Raw genomic sequence first — 15,716 nt, 5'->3', positions numbered from 1 at the left:
TTAATCTAAGTATTTCCCCATGGTCTCATCTACCAGAGAGTGTCTGGTGTTCTTCTCTCCAGTCTCTACATGCAGACTCCTCCTACTTCTCTCAAGTCTCTACATGCTGACTCCTCTTACTACTTCCTATTTTTTCCTTGTCTCCTAGTCCCTCCTGTCTTCCTTTCCTATTGGCCAACAGTGCTTTATTCATTAACCAGTATGAGAAACAGATTTACAGAATGACATCTCCCATCACATTTTTCTTTGCTTCATAGAAAAAAAAAATAGTGTTCTAGACATTCAGCAGACTCCAGAATCAATGATTTCAGTTTGGAGTTTTGGCATGGTTCTTCATTGTGAGACATAGGGCAACTTACTTAAAAATTTCAAGCATCACTTCCCTTCTTTTAAAAGTCAAAGTAGGTGCTAATAATACCAGTTTTGTTGGATTGGTATAGATACTAAATGAGATTATATACAGATGCTATGCTATTTGGTATGCATTATAAATGAACAATATTTGTTAACTACTAATTCTTTATAGTTATTAATTACACTACACAAGATTTAAGGGATGGTGTTTAAAATATATTTCTTCTCCCTACTAATCTAGAGGTACCACTTATATATCAAAGGCTGCATACTCATTCTCACTGATTCCTGAAGTACAAACACTCAGTCAGAACTTCTACTATAGTCAGGTGGTGGTGGTGCACACCTTTAATCCCAGCACTTGGGAGGCAGAGGCAGGTGGATCTCTGTGAGTTTGAGGCCAGCCTGGCCTACACAGCGAGTACCAGGACAGACTCCAAAGCCACAGAGGATACTGATACTGCCTCAAAAAAACCAAAAATCAAAACCAAAACAAAACAAAAAAAGAACTTCTACTATAATATTAGTTACTAAATGTGAATAAAACTGAAGAAAAATCCACATTTAAACACTAATAAGGGTTTTCTAGCACATGATTAGTTGTAGGGCTGTATAGATGGTTCCTTGGTGCTCTTGTAGAGGAATAGACTGTGGTTCCTAGCACCCACATCAGGTAGTGCACAACCACCTGTAACTTCAGATGTAGGGCTTCCGATACTTTCTTTTGGCTTCCATGGGTACCTTCACATTTGCGTGCGCGGGCACACACACACACACAACATGCATACACATACACACACACACACACACACACACACACACCATCAATTAATTTTTTTAACAAGTTAAAGTTTGAAATCTTTACCTCAGAGCACACCAACAATTAAGTAGTTATCCATAACATAATCACTAGAACAAAACAAAACAAAACACCTCTATTGAGTACTGCCTGCATAAGTAGAAGCCAAGGAGAAACCGAGCAAGCAAAACACAGCCCTACCCTCAGATTGCTTATACTCTTTCTTCCAAGAAAATCGAGGCCGCTGGGCATTGATGGGCACACCTTTAGTCCCAGCACTTGGGAAGCAGAGGCAGGCGGATCTCTGTGATTTCGAGGCCAGCCTGGTCTACAAAGCTAGTTCCAGGACAGGTTCCAAAACAATACAGAGAAATCCTGTCTTGAAAAACCAAACCAAAAGAAAAAAAAAAGAAAGAAAGAAAAAAGAAGACAAAAACAGAAAGAAAGAAAAAGAAAACCAAGGCCTAAACTGTGAAGTGGGACAGATCAAAACCAACGAAACAGATATAAATCAAGAATGTGCCATGGTGTCTTCACAAGAATGTTGAAGGCCTTGAACTAGCAGAATAGGCTAAATGATAATGGGTGGAGATTGGCTTCTCTGGTAGGAAATGTGGCCTTGAAAATGCTAATGGAAAACACACTCAGACATGGACCTGACATGTCTTCTTGTGGATTGCAACAGGAGTAACAATTATGGCTGGATTATACAGGTAGAAACCCAGGGAATCAAATGAATCAAGAAAGGATATGTTTATATAGCAGGCTGTCCAGCCAAGACATTGGAGAAACCCATAACCAGCAATATAGCTCTTCTAGTTTGCAAAGAACATGTCATTCTGTGCAAAGCCGCAACTCAATCTGGGATCTCCAATACCAGTCATTAAGGAAAGAGAGTAATTTATCCTGCTAAAATTATTAGGTTCTTACCAAAGGATTCTGTCAATCACTACCAAACTTCAAAAAAGCCCGGTAGACTTCTCTGACATAGCAGCATATGACACTGACGGAGTTCCTCTGGTCCCAGAAGGCATTATGGTCAGATGCATATCCCCCTAGTTTGTTCTTTCCCCTTATTCAATTCCTTTAATAATATCCATATTCAGTGGTATTTCCAGGTTTTACCAAGAACCAAGTATCAAAAACTGTTGTTAGTGAAGTAGATGACAAAGGAGGTCTTTCAAGAAACCCAAGCAATCAGGACACTACAGAGTTGTGACACAAAGTGAACTCTGCAATCTCAGCCTCACACTTCACTCACCCAGGTCAGACCCTCCCTAAGGCCTAGAAACAGAAATAACCTCACTTCACCAAAGACCTAGAGGAGCCCTTGCTTTCCCAGTTGAAGCAAATGCAAGTGCTCTCTTCAGGTTTCCTCCCCCACACCCTCACCTTTGCCACTCTCTAACTGAGCTACGCCAACAAGCAGAACACCATGACCATTACGAGTCAGTTAAGCATTGTGCTCTACAGGGTTTCAGTGTCTGTGACTGAATACACTTGTAGCATATCATCAGAAATGAAGATCCCCCCCCCCCGAAACCTATTCTCTCTATAGCTTGGCTTTATTTTAGACCACGGCATAATTTGATGCCTAATGTGAAATAAGCGAGAAAATTACTCAATGGCAATGAAAATGCCTCAGAAAAACAACTTGACATAACAACATCAAGCCTTCCTTGTCTCCATCAGGAACCACTGGGGCTGATTGTGACAAAGGAGGTAAACACATTCTTAGTGATTAATAGGAGTACCTCCTGCATTTCTTAATAGCTAGATGCCCTATTTGAGTTCCACTGCCATGCAAGTAATGCATGAGTGTTCAGCATTTCTTTGGGCATTTCATCACTTTGGGCACACCACACCGTCTGCCCAAAGATAGAAAGTTCCACAGAGAGCAGGGAGGTCAGATAACTTGCTCAGGCTCATACAAAAAGGTAGAAGCATAACCCAAGTCTCCTATAGCAGAAAATGTCGCTCTTACATAACCTGTGTCATTGAGCAAGGATATAATCTACCCCAGTGTGCACACATATATACATAATGTCTCTTCGAACACAAAAATCTATAGAAGGGTTTCCTTAAGTTCCTGCCTCTAAATTATCTGAGATTTAAGTTAATACCGGAATATCTAGTTGTTGGAGATCGCAGATGCTGTGGGCATTACCATTGTGTTTATCTCCTCCCTTCTCTCGTTCTTTCCAGAAAATCTGACACATCTCAGACAGTTCTACATGGATGTGGCTTCATCCACTCTCCTTCCATACAGAGGTCTCAAAGCACTTAAAGTGATAATCCTAAACCATTTTTTTCCTGGGTTTGCTTTTCACCTGCACTCAGAATGGAAGGCTATAATTTACAGAGCAGGCCAGTCCTCCCCATCCCAAGTTTCAAAAATTCTTACAGGTTTCTACTTTTCCCATCCCTCACCCTTGATTTTGACCCCCATTAGAAGCCCAATTTATCGGTGACATTTTGCTTGTCCTCATTGTCAATGCTACACAGTAATTTAAGAGTCCTCCCAATTTCAGTTCCACTGAGTAGGGTGAAACTCCAATTCCAAGAGAACCCCAGAGCACAATTGTCTGAAGGACTAAGGACTATAGAAATTCCAAGAGGGGGCACCTACAACTACTTCCAGCCCATACAGAGTCACCTCATCTTCTGAGCCCTAGTTTGCAAGCCTTTCCAGGCACCATTCAAAATACACTTGCACCTGCTAGAATCCCCTACGCTCTGCGGGGCGGGGGACGGGGGACTCTAGCTAGCCTAAAGGGTTCAGTTAATGGCAGCCTAGGAACCCAACGCTCCCCTCACCCACCCAGTGACCCTCGGGGACTTCCTGGTTTGCCCCCTTGTCAGAGGTGAAGATCCAGCAGAGAGGCTGGTGGCAGCAGGGCCATGTTCCCACCCGCTCTGGCCAGCTACCCACCTGTGGAAGAAGAGCAGGATGGAGAGCATGGTCTGGTCGATGTTGCGGTTGCAGATGCCCTCGTTGATCAGGTAGCAGGGGTCCCGCAGCACGGGCTCCAGGGAATCCTGCCGCATTATGTTGTTGAGCTTGTCAGTGTTGAGGTTCTCGAAGATCAGCTTCTCCTGCAGCTGCTTAAAGTTGCTCACGGTGGGGCTGCTCGGGTTGTCCCCGCCGCTGCCTCTCTGGAGATTGCTCCGGTTGGCCAGATCCAGACAGCAGTTGCAGCAGTCGAGACCGACAGGTGAGCGGCAGTCGGTCTTGCTCTTGGACTGGGCCATCTCCTCAGGCTTGGAGGCTGCCTGATCAGCGGAGTCAGGGGTGGCTGGCAGGTGCGCACCCGCCGAGCTGGCCTTTTGGGACTCCAGGGTGCCTGGAAATGACAAGCTGAGAGAAGAGTTGGAAATTAGCGCCGAAAGTGGGGGGAAAAAAAGCCGGACGCCTTCAGTTCGGGGCCCCCTTCTGGCTGTAGCGCTCGGGGTGCGAATAGAAACAGCTGGACAAACAGCTCCCAGCGGATCCCTCGGGCTCACTTCCTCCTCCTCCTCCCCGTGGTCTGGAAGGCAGGGCCGCTCCCCCCTCTCTCTCCCCCCCCACCCCACTCCACCCCACCCACAGCCCGCGCCGCCACCTCTCCCCTCCTTCCCCGGAGGTTCCACGCGCGGCCCCCAGCGCGGTCCTAAGTTTCCCAAGTGTGAGCATGGCTGCGGGCGGACCTGCAGGCGGCAGGAAGGGCGGGCAGAAAGGGCGAGAGCCGTGTGGCGCGCCCTCCCCGCCTCTCTCCTGGGGCTGGCGGGGCTGCGCTGACTGAGCGAGCGGTGGCAGGAGCCCAGAGCGAGTGAGCGAGAGGAGCCCAGGAGTCCACACCGGGCTGTGACAGCATGCAAATGAGCCCCGGGGGGGCGGGCTGGCGGGCGGAGGACGCGCCACCGCCACCGCCGCCGCCGCCGCCTCCGCCGCCGCTGCTCCCGGGCTGGGGCTCAGAGCCGCCCCCTCCCCCGCGCGCCCGCGCGGTCCCCCCCAGCGCCCGCGCGGTCGCTCACACCTTGGCCCGCGCTCCTGTGGAAGCCCGGCCGTTCGCTTCAACGTCCAGACCTCCAGGAGCGCGCGCGCGCCGCTCTCCCCGGCCGGGGGGTGGGGGGGTGGGGGTGAGCGGGCGAGCGAGGCGCCCTGGCCGCACAGGTCTCCGGCTCGGTGGGAGGGCAAAGGGTGCCTGTCCCGCCGCTGCTGAGGGAGACAGAGAGCCCTGTGACAGCCCCGGGCCCGACGCGCTCCGGGCCCTGACCTGACCGGGCCTTTGAACCGCCCAGCAAGCGCAGCCCGGCTTTTGGGAGAACTTAAGAGCCCCCGGGGCCTCGACGAGCCAGCGAGTCGAGAAAGTGCCAGAAAACACCAGGAGTCCCTAAGAAATGCCCGACTCGAAACTCCCAGAAACACGCCCCAGACTCCATGAGCCCGTTTCTCCTCACTTGTCACCCCGGCTTGCGCTCCGTCCCGACGCCCCATTCGACGCCATCTCCCTCGGCTTCCGTGGTCCCGGCGGTTGCGGGCTTGACTGCCACCCCCCGGCTCCGTCGCCTCCCAACTCGCCCGTTTCTGCTCCCGCTCTTTCCGCTATGTCTGTCACATTTAACGTCTCGTCTTTCCCCAAGTTTCCTGACTGGTTCCTTCTACTTTCTGTCTGTTTCCGCCTTTCCCCTCTCGCGTTTTTCTTGTCGCCCGTCTTGTCTTACTTCTGGCCGCCCCCTCTTCTTTTTCTCTTGGACCCCCTCCCCTCTTATCCCCTTCATTTTACCCCCCCCCTCCGTCTCACGTCGGCACTCCCTCTTTCTCCTCACTCATCTTTTCTGGGGTATTTTTTCCTTCAAAACTTGTCCTCCCGCTCTTCAGACGCCCCTTACCTGCTGCTTCAGGTGCTCTGTCTCCTTCGCTCCTTCCAGAGACTTCTGCTCAGCCACCCGCCGGCAGAGCCAGAAAAGGAGTGATGAGTCCGGTAATGGCGGCGGAGGGATCTGGGAGAATAAACCTCCAGCGGAGGTATAGCAAAAGGGCACATATAGGGGTCAGTCTGGTGCCCCGGGGCTGTCCACATGAGCTCCAGGGGAGCGCTAGGTGATCAAGTAGGGCGCCTTTTCGGCTGTCTGCGAACTTAGAATATGTTGAACGGGAAAGACTGAGCAAGTATCGATTCTTGGAAAATATAAATAAGCATCCGCAATATTCACTTTTTCCATAAAACTCAAATTTCTCTTAGGTCCTACTCATTTACAACACTCCCCCCCCCCCCGCCCCCTTCGTTCGCTTCATTCATGAACCCAGGGCATTTGAAATAGAGCAGTATATACTGCCATCTTCTGCCCAAAACCTGAACTATTTTCTGTCAGTGCCTAAGATTCAGCACTACAGGTGCCTCCTGGTGGAAGAATCCATTGGGACTTCAAGTCAAGAGCCGCTGTATTTCAACAAAAGTGAAGTTCCAGTTGCCTGAACCCTGGTATATTTGGCTTAAATACATTTGAGATTTCCTAGCCTAACGCGGTGGAGCACACCTTAGATACAAGCCACTCGCAAAGCAGAAGCATGAGGCTTGCTACTTGCGGGCCTGCCTGAACTAAATAGTGAGACTGTCAAAAAAATAAAAATAAAAATAAAAAAAATATTAAATACCAACCAGAAAAAACCCAGAAAACAAAAAGCAAAAAATAAAAAAATGAACAAACAGAAAACCAAACTAATAAAAACACACACACACACACACACACACACACACACACAACTAAATAACAGCAGCAACAACAAAACCCAAATCAATCCCACATAAAACCAACCCACAAGCCAGACCTGTAATTAATTAGGAGCGTGCTGCAGCCAGCTAATCCCCATTTCCCAGTCCTTTTGGCTATTACATAGGACCCAAAATGTAAATAATGGGGAAGGCAGTACTATGTGCTCTAGTGACTAGAAAGATCGTATTATATTTCTGCAGGGTGAAGGAGGCCATGGTGGCTGTAACATAAAGTAGTATGCCTGAGTGTATCATCCCTGCATTCTCACAGACTAAGAAATGTCTATAATTTTCCCTTAAAAGCCCATCACATCATTTTCCTGCATTTCCTTCTTCTTTCTTCTCCTTTTTTAAATTTTCTTGGATAAAGGCCAGAGGAGGTAGAATATAAAATTTCATTGGCATTGTGTAGACTCATAGCCTACTGAATTGTTTTTTTTTAATTACAGTGTTTATTATTTTCCTTCTTGTTTATAATGATTTTATGTTAAATGTTATAATAAAATATATTAGTTCCATAAATGTTTATTTGCGTTTTGGGAACAGCTAGGCCTTTTGCTTCTATGTTTGCCTGAACCCTCTTATCTTTGTGTATAACCTTGGGATGAGGCCCTAGTGGAAGGATTTCCTTCTTGGCATTTGGCACTGTTAAACTCAAGATTTTTGTCCCCTTGACATTTCCCTGTTGTAGTCCTTGTTCTCAAGAATTATTGTTAATAATTCAGCACAGCTTTGCCCATCATATCAAGGCTGATCAAGAGCAAATATAATTGAGATACCAAAAAAATCTCGATAGTGCAGAGATAGAGTTCAGAGAGTCGGCATTTGTGTGCACATAAGTCCAGCTTGTGTTGACAGACTGCATACCTCTGTGAGGGAAGGCTGACTGGACGGGGCCCCCTTGGCTGTCCTCCGTGAAGCCTTGCTTTACTGACATACAGTTGGGTGCAGAGATTTCAAACAAACTTTGTTGAATAAACTCAGAAAGCTGGAGTCTGAGGTACTAGATACAAAGTTGGTGGTTTTGGATGGGGAAAAAAGAGAGTAGAAGAAACACTTCTTGGATGGAGTCATTCAACAGCCATTTACTGTGCACTTGTCCTGTGCCAGCTACAGCATTAATGAAAATCCAAAGGTAAATAAGATCACTCCAAAGCTCCCCAAATGAATTCCTGGTCTAGCTGGAAAACCAGATGTACAGACAAACAAAATACTACAAGTCAAGCTGAGTCTGGTGGCACTGGCTTGAAACCCCAGTCTTTTGGGATGCAAAGGCAGGAGGGTCACAAGTTCAAGGCCAGCTTGGACAACTTAGTGAACCTCTCTCTCTCTCTCTCTCTCTCTCTCTCTCTCTCTCTCTCTCTCTCTCTCTCATGTGCACAAGCATGTGTGTTAAGGGTTGAGGCTGTAGCTCCGTGGTGAAATATTTGTGTGACATGCATAAGACATTAGATTCAATCCAGCACACACACACACACACACACACACACACAAACCCAAAAACACTACAAGTGGTGATTTTTGGACAGGCAGCAACATATCCTGAGAAGGTGGGGGAAGGGCTTACCTTGGGGTTGAAGGGCAATCCACACATGTTCCTTGGTTGAATTATAGTAAAATACATTCTAGTGAATCCACCATGAACTGAAAACATCATAAATTTTAAAAATGGAATTGCTACACTTAGTCCACTGAGCACCATAGCTTAGCAAACACAGTACTCCATATGACCCTCCTTGTGACTTACTAGGAGCTGTCCATCATTCAAATCTTAAATTTGAAGGAGCATTTCTACTGAATACACATTGATTTTTGCACCATCCTAAAACACAGAATTTGTAAGTAGAATCATTGAAAATCAGGTACTAGCGGGAGAAAGGTCTGTGGGTGAGAATAGTGGGTATGTTTGGATCCTGTGTGAATTGCAAAAGAGTTCTGTGTTTTTAGAGAATAAAATGGAAAAGATGGAAGTTGAGAGTTGGAAAGGGACTCAGAGCTCATGTCTTAGGGGATCCAATGTAAAGCATTAAAGAAAATTTTGCACTGAGCCTAGTGTGGTGACTTACACCTATAATCCCAATGCTCAAAGTTATTTTGAGCTACATAAAATACCGTGGTTCAAAATCAGTCAACCATAAATCTTTCCATGTCACAGATTGCCTTGCTTTAGATAATTATTAAGAAAAGAGATAAATATCATTTACTGAGTCCTTACTATGTGATACAAACACACATATCACACACACATACATATACACACACACATGCACACACACACACACTTGTCACAATAATCCTGTGAAATAGGTATGATTTCAGTGATGATGTGACCTTGGATAAGTTAAAGAAGCTATTCGGTTATACAAGGAATATATGATGGAGTCAGGGGTTGAACTTAAAATTTCCTAGCTTCAGAGCTCGTGTTCTTACCCATTAAGTGACTTTTTAAATGAAGGCTTATCAAATATTTACAAAGTGTAACATCTGTTTTAAGAAGTCTGTGCATTCACAGAAGCATATGTGCATCCAATGATTTGCTGACCAATGTATTGAAAGATTTTTATTTACACTGTGGAGTACCATGAAGGAAATTGATGACCCTGGTATAATATTGTAATAGCTGAATTTCTGAAGGGCCATCATGATCCAGGCTTTACATTAAGTGCTTTGTATGCCATCATACGAATTAATCATGCTACCATTATTTTCATTTAATATATCAGGAAACTGAGCTACAGAGGAAAAATATAGCACACTTGGATTATAAGTAACTTTCCTTTAAACAAGTATAGTCTAGTTAGGCTCAAATCAATAAACTCAAGGGAGCTGTAGGAAAGTTCATTTCATATCATCAATACTCAATTTTGTTAGCTTCTCCTCACAGTGGGAATCAGATTCATTAAAACCCACACACTTTTGTATCACAGATTTGTAAAAGCTGGTAATGGTGTAAAATCTAGATCAGGGTGTTCATAACCTTTTTTTTCCTGTTTTGTACCACACATCCTTATGACAGTAAAAGGATGCTTATGAACTTCTTCTCAAAATAGTGTTCTTAGATAACACAAAATTAAATAGTTACAAAGGAAATCAATTGTACTGAAGTCAAGATTTCAAAATACACAAGATAGAAAATTATGTAAGTGCTTGTTAGTACAGTAAAAGCAAGATTCTAGATGCAGCTTTGATAACTGTGATAACTTCAGTATAATGGCTGTGAATACATTTCAAGATACCCAAAATAACAGTAATGTGATATAGAACTGTTAACTATTTCTTGGGCAGGAGAAATGCCTCAGTCAGTAATTTGTCTGCTGCCTGAGGACCTGAGTTCAGATCTCCAGCACCCATATAAAAATAAAATAGATTTTGTGGGTGGACTGAGGACAGGTGGGGTTGGGAACAGAAGGGATCAAGTGGGGGTGGGGGGAGTAAATACTGGGAGAAACAACTGGAATGGGGGGGGGGAGGGCGTTTCAGTGGCGAGATGGAAACCTAGTGCAGAGGAAACTCCACAGAATCTAATCCTAGCAAGGGGGTGGGGTGGGATACAGAGCCTGAATAGGCCACCTTCTGTAATCAGGCAAGGCCTCAAGTGGAGGGATTGGGACATCAACCCAGCCACAAAACATTCAACCTACAGTTTGTCCTGTCTGCAGAGTGTTCATCAAAGAGATCAGAGAGACTTCACCAGCAAGTGATGGAAGCAAATTCAGAGTCCCACAGCCAAACATTAGTCAGAGCTAGGGGAGTCCTGTGGAGTAGGGGAAGGAAAAATTAGAGGAACCAGAGGGGTTAGGGACACCATAAGAACATGGCCCTCCTGGGGACTCAGAGAGATCAGGGAGCCTGTAGGGGGTCATATATGTTATGGGTGAATAGCTTTATGTTCTTGTAGGATTCCTAACAGTGGGGGTTAGTGGCTGACAATTTTTTGTTTTTGTATTTGAGACAGGGTTTCTCTGTATAGCTTTGGAGTCTGTCCTGGAACTCTCTCTGTAGAGCAGGCTGGCCTTGAACTCACAGAAACCCATCTGTCTGCCTCCCAAGTGCTGAGATTAAAGGCATGTGCCACCACTGCCTGGTCAGTATGTACTTGATTTTTCAAAATTTATTTTTCTTATTTTACATATCAATCCCAGTTCCCTCTACCCCTCCCTCCTTCCCACCCTCTCATGCCCCCCACCCCCATACCCCCCACTCCACAGGGAGGGTGATACCTTCCAGGAGGGTCAACAAACTCTGTCAGGTCATTTGGAATAGGGACTAGGCCCTCCCTCCTGTCTCTAGGTTAAGGGAGTGTCCCTCCATGGGGAATGTGCTCCTAAAGTCTTTGTGTGCACCAGGGATACATCCTGGTTCCAGTATCAGAAGTCCCTTAGACTGCCCAGGCCTATCAGAGACATGTGGATCTCTGTGAGTTCAAAGCCAGCCTGGGCTGCATAGTGAAATTCTGTCTCAAAAAATTAAAAACCACATAATATTTTTATATAACTCTCCATTTGTATTCCAGGTTTCACAATTAATTCATTCATTTTCACTATAATATATAAAGAGCCCAGCATTGACCTTGATAATCTAGGCTTTAGCTGTGCATTTAATTATTGTATATTTGTCTTTCCTTAGCCCAGTAGACTTCCTCAGTCCTCCTTTGTCTCAGATAATGTTTGTCATTTAAAACAATGCCTATTTTCTTATTTTTCTTAGTTTACATATCAATCCCAGTCCCCTCTCCTTCCCTCCCTTCCTGTCTCCCACTCTCTCATGCTCCCCCGATCACCCTCCCATCCCATACCACCCCCCACTCCACATGTAGGGTGATGCCTTCCGGGGGGGGGTCATCTAAGTCTGTCAAGTCATTTGGAGTAGAGTCAAGGTCCTCCCTCTCCTGCCTCTAGGTTAAGGGAGTGTCCCTCCTTGGGGAATGTGCTCCCAAAGTCCTTTCCTGCACCAGGGATTCATCCTGGTTCCACTGTCTGAGGTCCCTTAGACTGCTCAGTCCTTCTAACTGAGACCCATGTCCAGGGGGTCTGAGTCAGTTCCATGCTGGATTCCCAGCTATCAGTCTGGGGGCCCATTAGCTCCTCCTTGTTCAGGTAAGCTGTCTCTATGTGTTTCTGTAGCCTGGTTTTGTCCTCCCTCTGTGCATCTGGATTCCAGTTCGGCTCAGTGTTTAGTTGTGGGTGTCTGCCTCTGTTTCCATCAGCTACATCGCTTATTATCCAGTGTTTGGTTGACATCCTTGGGAGACCTGCTCTTTTCTGTGGGGAAACAGAGGGAAGGTGGATCAGGGAGAGAGGGGAAGTGAGGGGGAGAGACTGAGAGGAGAGAAGTGTTGGTGGATATTCCATCACACTGTGAACCCCGAGTTTGCATTTAAATACTGTTAGTAACTGGTTGACAGTAATCAAAGAGCATCAGAGGGCATCTAGAAGAGATAAAGAGACACACTGGAAGTGACAGGGAAGGGTTTTCAGTGGCTTTTTCAATTTTAGCGGAGTGGAAAGACAAGCTTTTGAGAAATGGCAGCAGGAGAGAAGGTTAGTCAGGTGCTACTCAACCGCTCTGAGCCAGCAGGGTTCACCCCAGCCTTTGAGTCTTATTCCTAAGTAGAACAATAGAGATTTCATTAAAGCTACCTTTAGCTTCAGTGGCAGAGCCTGTCAGTGCTTCCAGGGGTAAAAAATAATTCCCCCACCAGGCCTGAGTGGCCAGGCCCCTGCCAGAGAAGCAGGCCGGTAACTTCAGAGTCGCAATTGTTGACTGTAATAGCAGTAGATTAAGGCATAGCCACTGTGCTGACGATAAAACGGGGGGGGGGGGGGACTGCAGTTGGGATGCAATATATGAAGAAAGAATTAAAAAACAATAAAAAACAGGCATGGTAGCACCCATGTTAAAAAAAAAATAACAAATAAGCAGGCATGGTCCCACAAGAGTATAATCCTAGGCAGGTGACTGAAGTCTGGAAGCAAGCACCCAGGCGTGTGTGAGGGACACTCAGGGTGGATCCCCAGAGCTTCTGGTCAGCCATTCTTAGGCACGTGTTCAGTGAGGGAACCCTGTTTGCAGAGCTAAGGGAGTAAGTGGTCTTGACAACAACTTATGGCCTGCACACACACACACACACACACACACACAGAGAGAGAGAGAGAGAGAAAGAGAGAGAGAGAAAGAGAGAGAGAGAGAGAGAGAGAGAGAGAGAGAGAGAGAAGAGAGTCATACACATACACACAAAGACTACACACACATGGATGTACACAACCAAAACTGTTATTGATTCCTATTGATGAAAAACCATAGACATTGGTAGTACTATGACTTGCTCTTTACCTTTATAGTTGAAAAAAACATGAATTTAAGCTGGAGACTGATGAAAATGAAGATTTAATATGTTTTTCATCTAAGTACATTTACTCTGAAGATTTCTACAAATCCCTGTTCTAGACATTGTCTACATAAATAATTAAAGGTACACCATACATGCATGTGTTAAGAGGAAAGTACCTGCATAGAGAAATGAGACAGTAGCAGGATGCTGGAGAGATTGATCAGGGTTTAAGAGCGCTGACTGCTTTTCCATAAGGCAGAGGTTTGATTCCCAATACCCACAAGGGTGCAAGCAACCTTCTGTAATCCCAGTCCCAGGGGATCTCACGCCCTCTTCTGGCCTCAGAGGACACTGCACACATGTGGTCACCAACATAAATGCAGGTGAGATAATACATTGTAAACATGTAGGAAATTGCCAAAAATTAATTTTTAAAAGAGAGTGAACATAAGGAGCTGCTTTTTTTCTAACTTTTATTGATTCTCGGTGGATTTCGCATCATGTATCCTGATTCCACTCATCTCCCCATCCCCTTGCATCTGTCCTCTGCCCTTGCAACCTCCCCCAAATCAAAACCAAATTTGAAAGGAAAAAACCAACCAACCAACCAACAGAAACACTAAAAAAACAAAAAAGAAGAATCTAGTGGAAGCTGTAGTGTGGCCCTGTCAAGTCACACAGATTCCCTCGAGTCCCTTCATTTTTACTTGCAAGTGTTCATTGCCACAAGTCATGGTCTGGCTCCAGACCTCTGCTTTCTGCTAAACCCTTGAGACTGGGTTCTCACTGGAGCTCCTCTTGGATGCCCTATGTCATGGAGATCCTGCGGCTTTGGATCTGCTCCAGCAGATGAGGTGGATGTTGGGGTGAAGGAACTCATAACCCTGGTTGAGGGCCTGGGTGGTAGCTGGGTTGCTCAATCTGCCGGCTTGTCCCTACCTGGGTGAGCTCTTTAGCACTGCTTTGGTTAGCTTGCCCAATGCCAGCTACAGCAAGGAGCAGGGCCAGTTCCCCTGCTCTAGAGCCCTGGCCCCCCACACTCATACTGCTAGCGCCAGCTGTTCTGTTTGTCCCAGCTGAAGTGGAAGGCCCTCTCTCCTGCTTGCTGTAGGAGGAAGGTGGAGGGTGGGAGGGGCGGGGTCGGTTCTCCTGCTCTCATGACCTCAGGGCTGGTTCACCTGTGCCCTGACAACAGGTGTGCTGCCCAGGCAGGGTGCAGGGCCTGCTCTCCTGCTCTTATGACCCTAGAGTCAGCTCTCTCACCTGGCGCAGGTGGTAATGAAGGGTGAAGGGGGAGAGCATCTTTCTCTCACCCATGCCACCACATGGCAGACAAGGGGGGGTTGGAGTCAGCTCCCCTGCTCTCACTCCCATCAGGGCCAGCCCACCTCTAGTGAAGTGCACGCCTGTGGCGAGGGATGGGGCCATCTTTCCTGAGTAAAGGGGGCCAACTCTCACCTGAAGGGCTGGGCCAGCTCTCCTGCAGTATCCAGCGAGGGGCAGGCTCATACACCCCAGAGCCAGTGTGGGGAGTGGCCTGGCTCAGCACAGCATGGTTCCAATGGGCTAACACAGGCCAAGGACATTATCACAAACCCCATCACAGACATGGCCTTCAGCATCAGCCCAGGCCCTGATGTCATCAGGGCTCTGGTGGCAGCACAGGCTACCCAGATCAGTATGTCCTGGACAGCAACATGGTCTTCAGACACCCTCATGTTCACAGATTATGGTCTAGACCCTGTATATCCATTTGCCCTTTGGTGGTAACATAGACCCTGGCTTCAGTAGGACCATGGACCCAGACATGGTCCTTGGCAGGGGCCCAGGTCAGGAGGCCACTCAAACTGGCATTCACCCCGTGGCAACATGGCCCTCAGATACCAACATGGCCCCTGGGTGGTGGCCAAGACTACAGGCCTCTGCATGGCCTTTGGTGGTGACCGAAGCCACAGGTATCAACACAGGCCCCCTTAGCTGCTTTAGGGTCTTGGACCATGACTGGACATCACCTTAGACTCGGGTGGCTAGCAGGTCATTCATCTCAGCTCATTCCTCTTCAGATCTGCCTCTCTTCCAGGCCAAGAACTCTGCTGCCTCACCCTCTCTCTTCTCTTCCCACCCTATGCTCACTATAATAATGCCAGTCTGCTGGTACCAGGGACTTTGGTTGGGTCACAGGTGACACTTGGTTGAGTCCTACCAACCCCAGCCTCAAGGCATGACACATAACAATCGTTTTACTTCTCTTGAGAGCTTGGGCCTAGAAATCTTGGGCAGGACTTGGTATGATGGTGCTGGACTGCCTGGGCTGGGACTCTGGGTTGATTGTGTCCTACCCTCCAACACTAAGACGTCTGGAGGAAACCATTGTTGTCCTCTGCTGGCTCAGGCCTGGAAAGGGCCAAGCTAAGAAGTTGCTTTTAAAGGGATAGAGGGGTTGGGGAGTTAGGAAAGCACTGTTTACACAAGCCTG

The 15,716-nt window shown here is 46.9% G+C and overlaps 1 protein-coding gene across 2 annotated transcripts in view; it reads right to left on the bottom strand.

Moving 5' to 3' along the window:
- Tsc22d3 (TSC22 domain family member 3) overlaps positions 1 to 6,146 on the bottom strand; it is a 60,134-nt gene extending 53,988 nt beyond the window's left edge. The window contains exons 1-2 of one of the 2 annotated variants that reach the window (XM_051178022.1): positions 6,026 to 6,146; positions 4,086 to 4,511 (exon numbers count right to left, since the gene is read on the bottom strand). In XM_051178022.1, the coding sequence (XP_051033979.1) occupies positions 4,086 to 4,405 (320 nt within the window). In that variant the 5' untranslated portion in view covers positions 4,406 to 4,511; positions 6,026 to 6,146. The remainder of the gene's footprint in view (positions 1 to 4,085; positions 4,512 to 6,025) is intronic. The other variant, XM_051178023.1, reaches the window with a different exon arrangement.
- Positions 6,147 to 15,716: the final 9,570 nt, after the last annotated feature.

The sequence above is a fragment of the Phodopus roborovskii genome, unplaced genomic scaffold, assembly GCF_943737965.1.
Source record: "Phodopus roborovskii unplaced genomic scaffold, PHOROB, whole genome shotgun sequence".
NCBI classification, from domain to species: Eukaryota; Metazoa; Chordata; class Mammalia; order Rodentia; family Cricetidae; genus Phodopus; species Phodopus roborovskii.
This window is presented reverse-complemented; position numbering and strand designations above follow the sequence as displayed.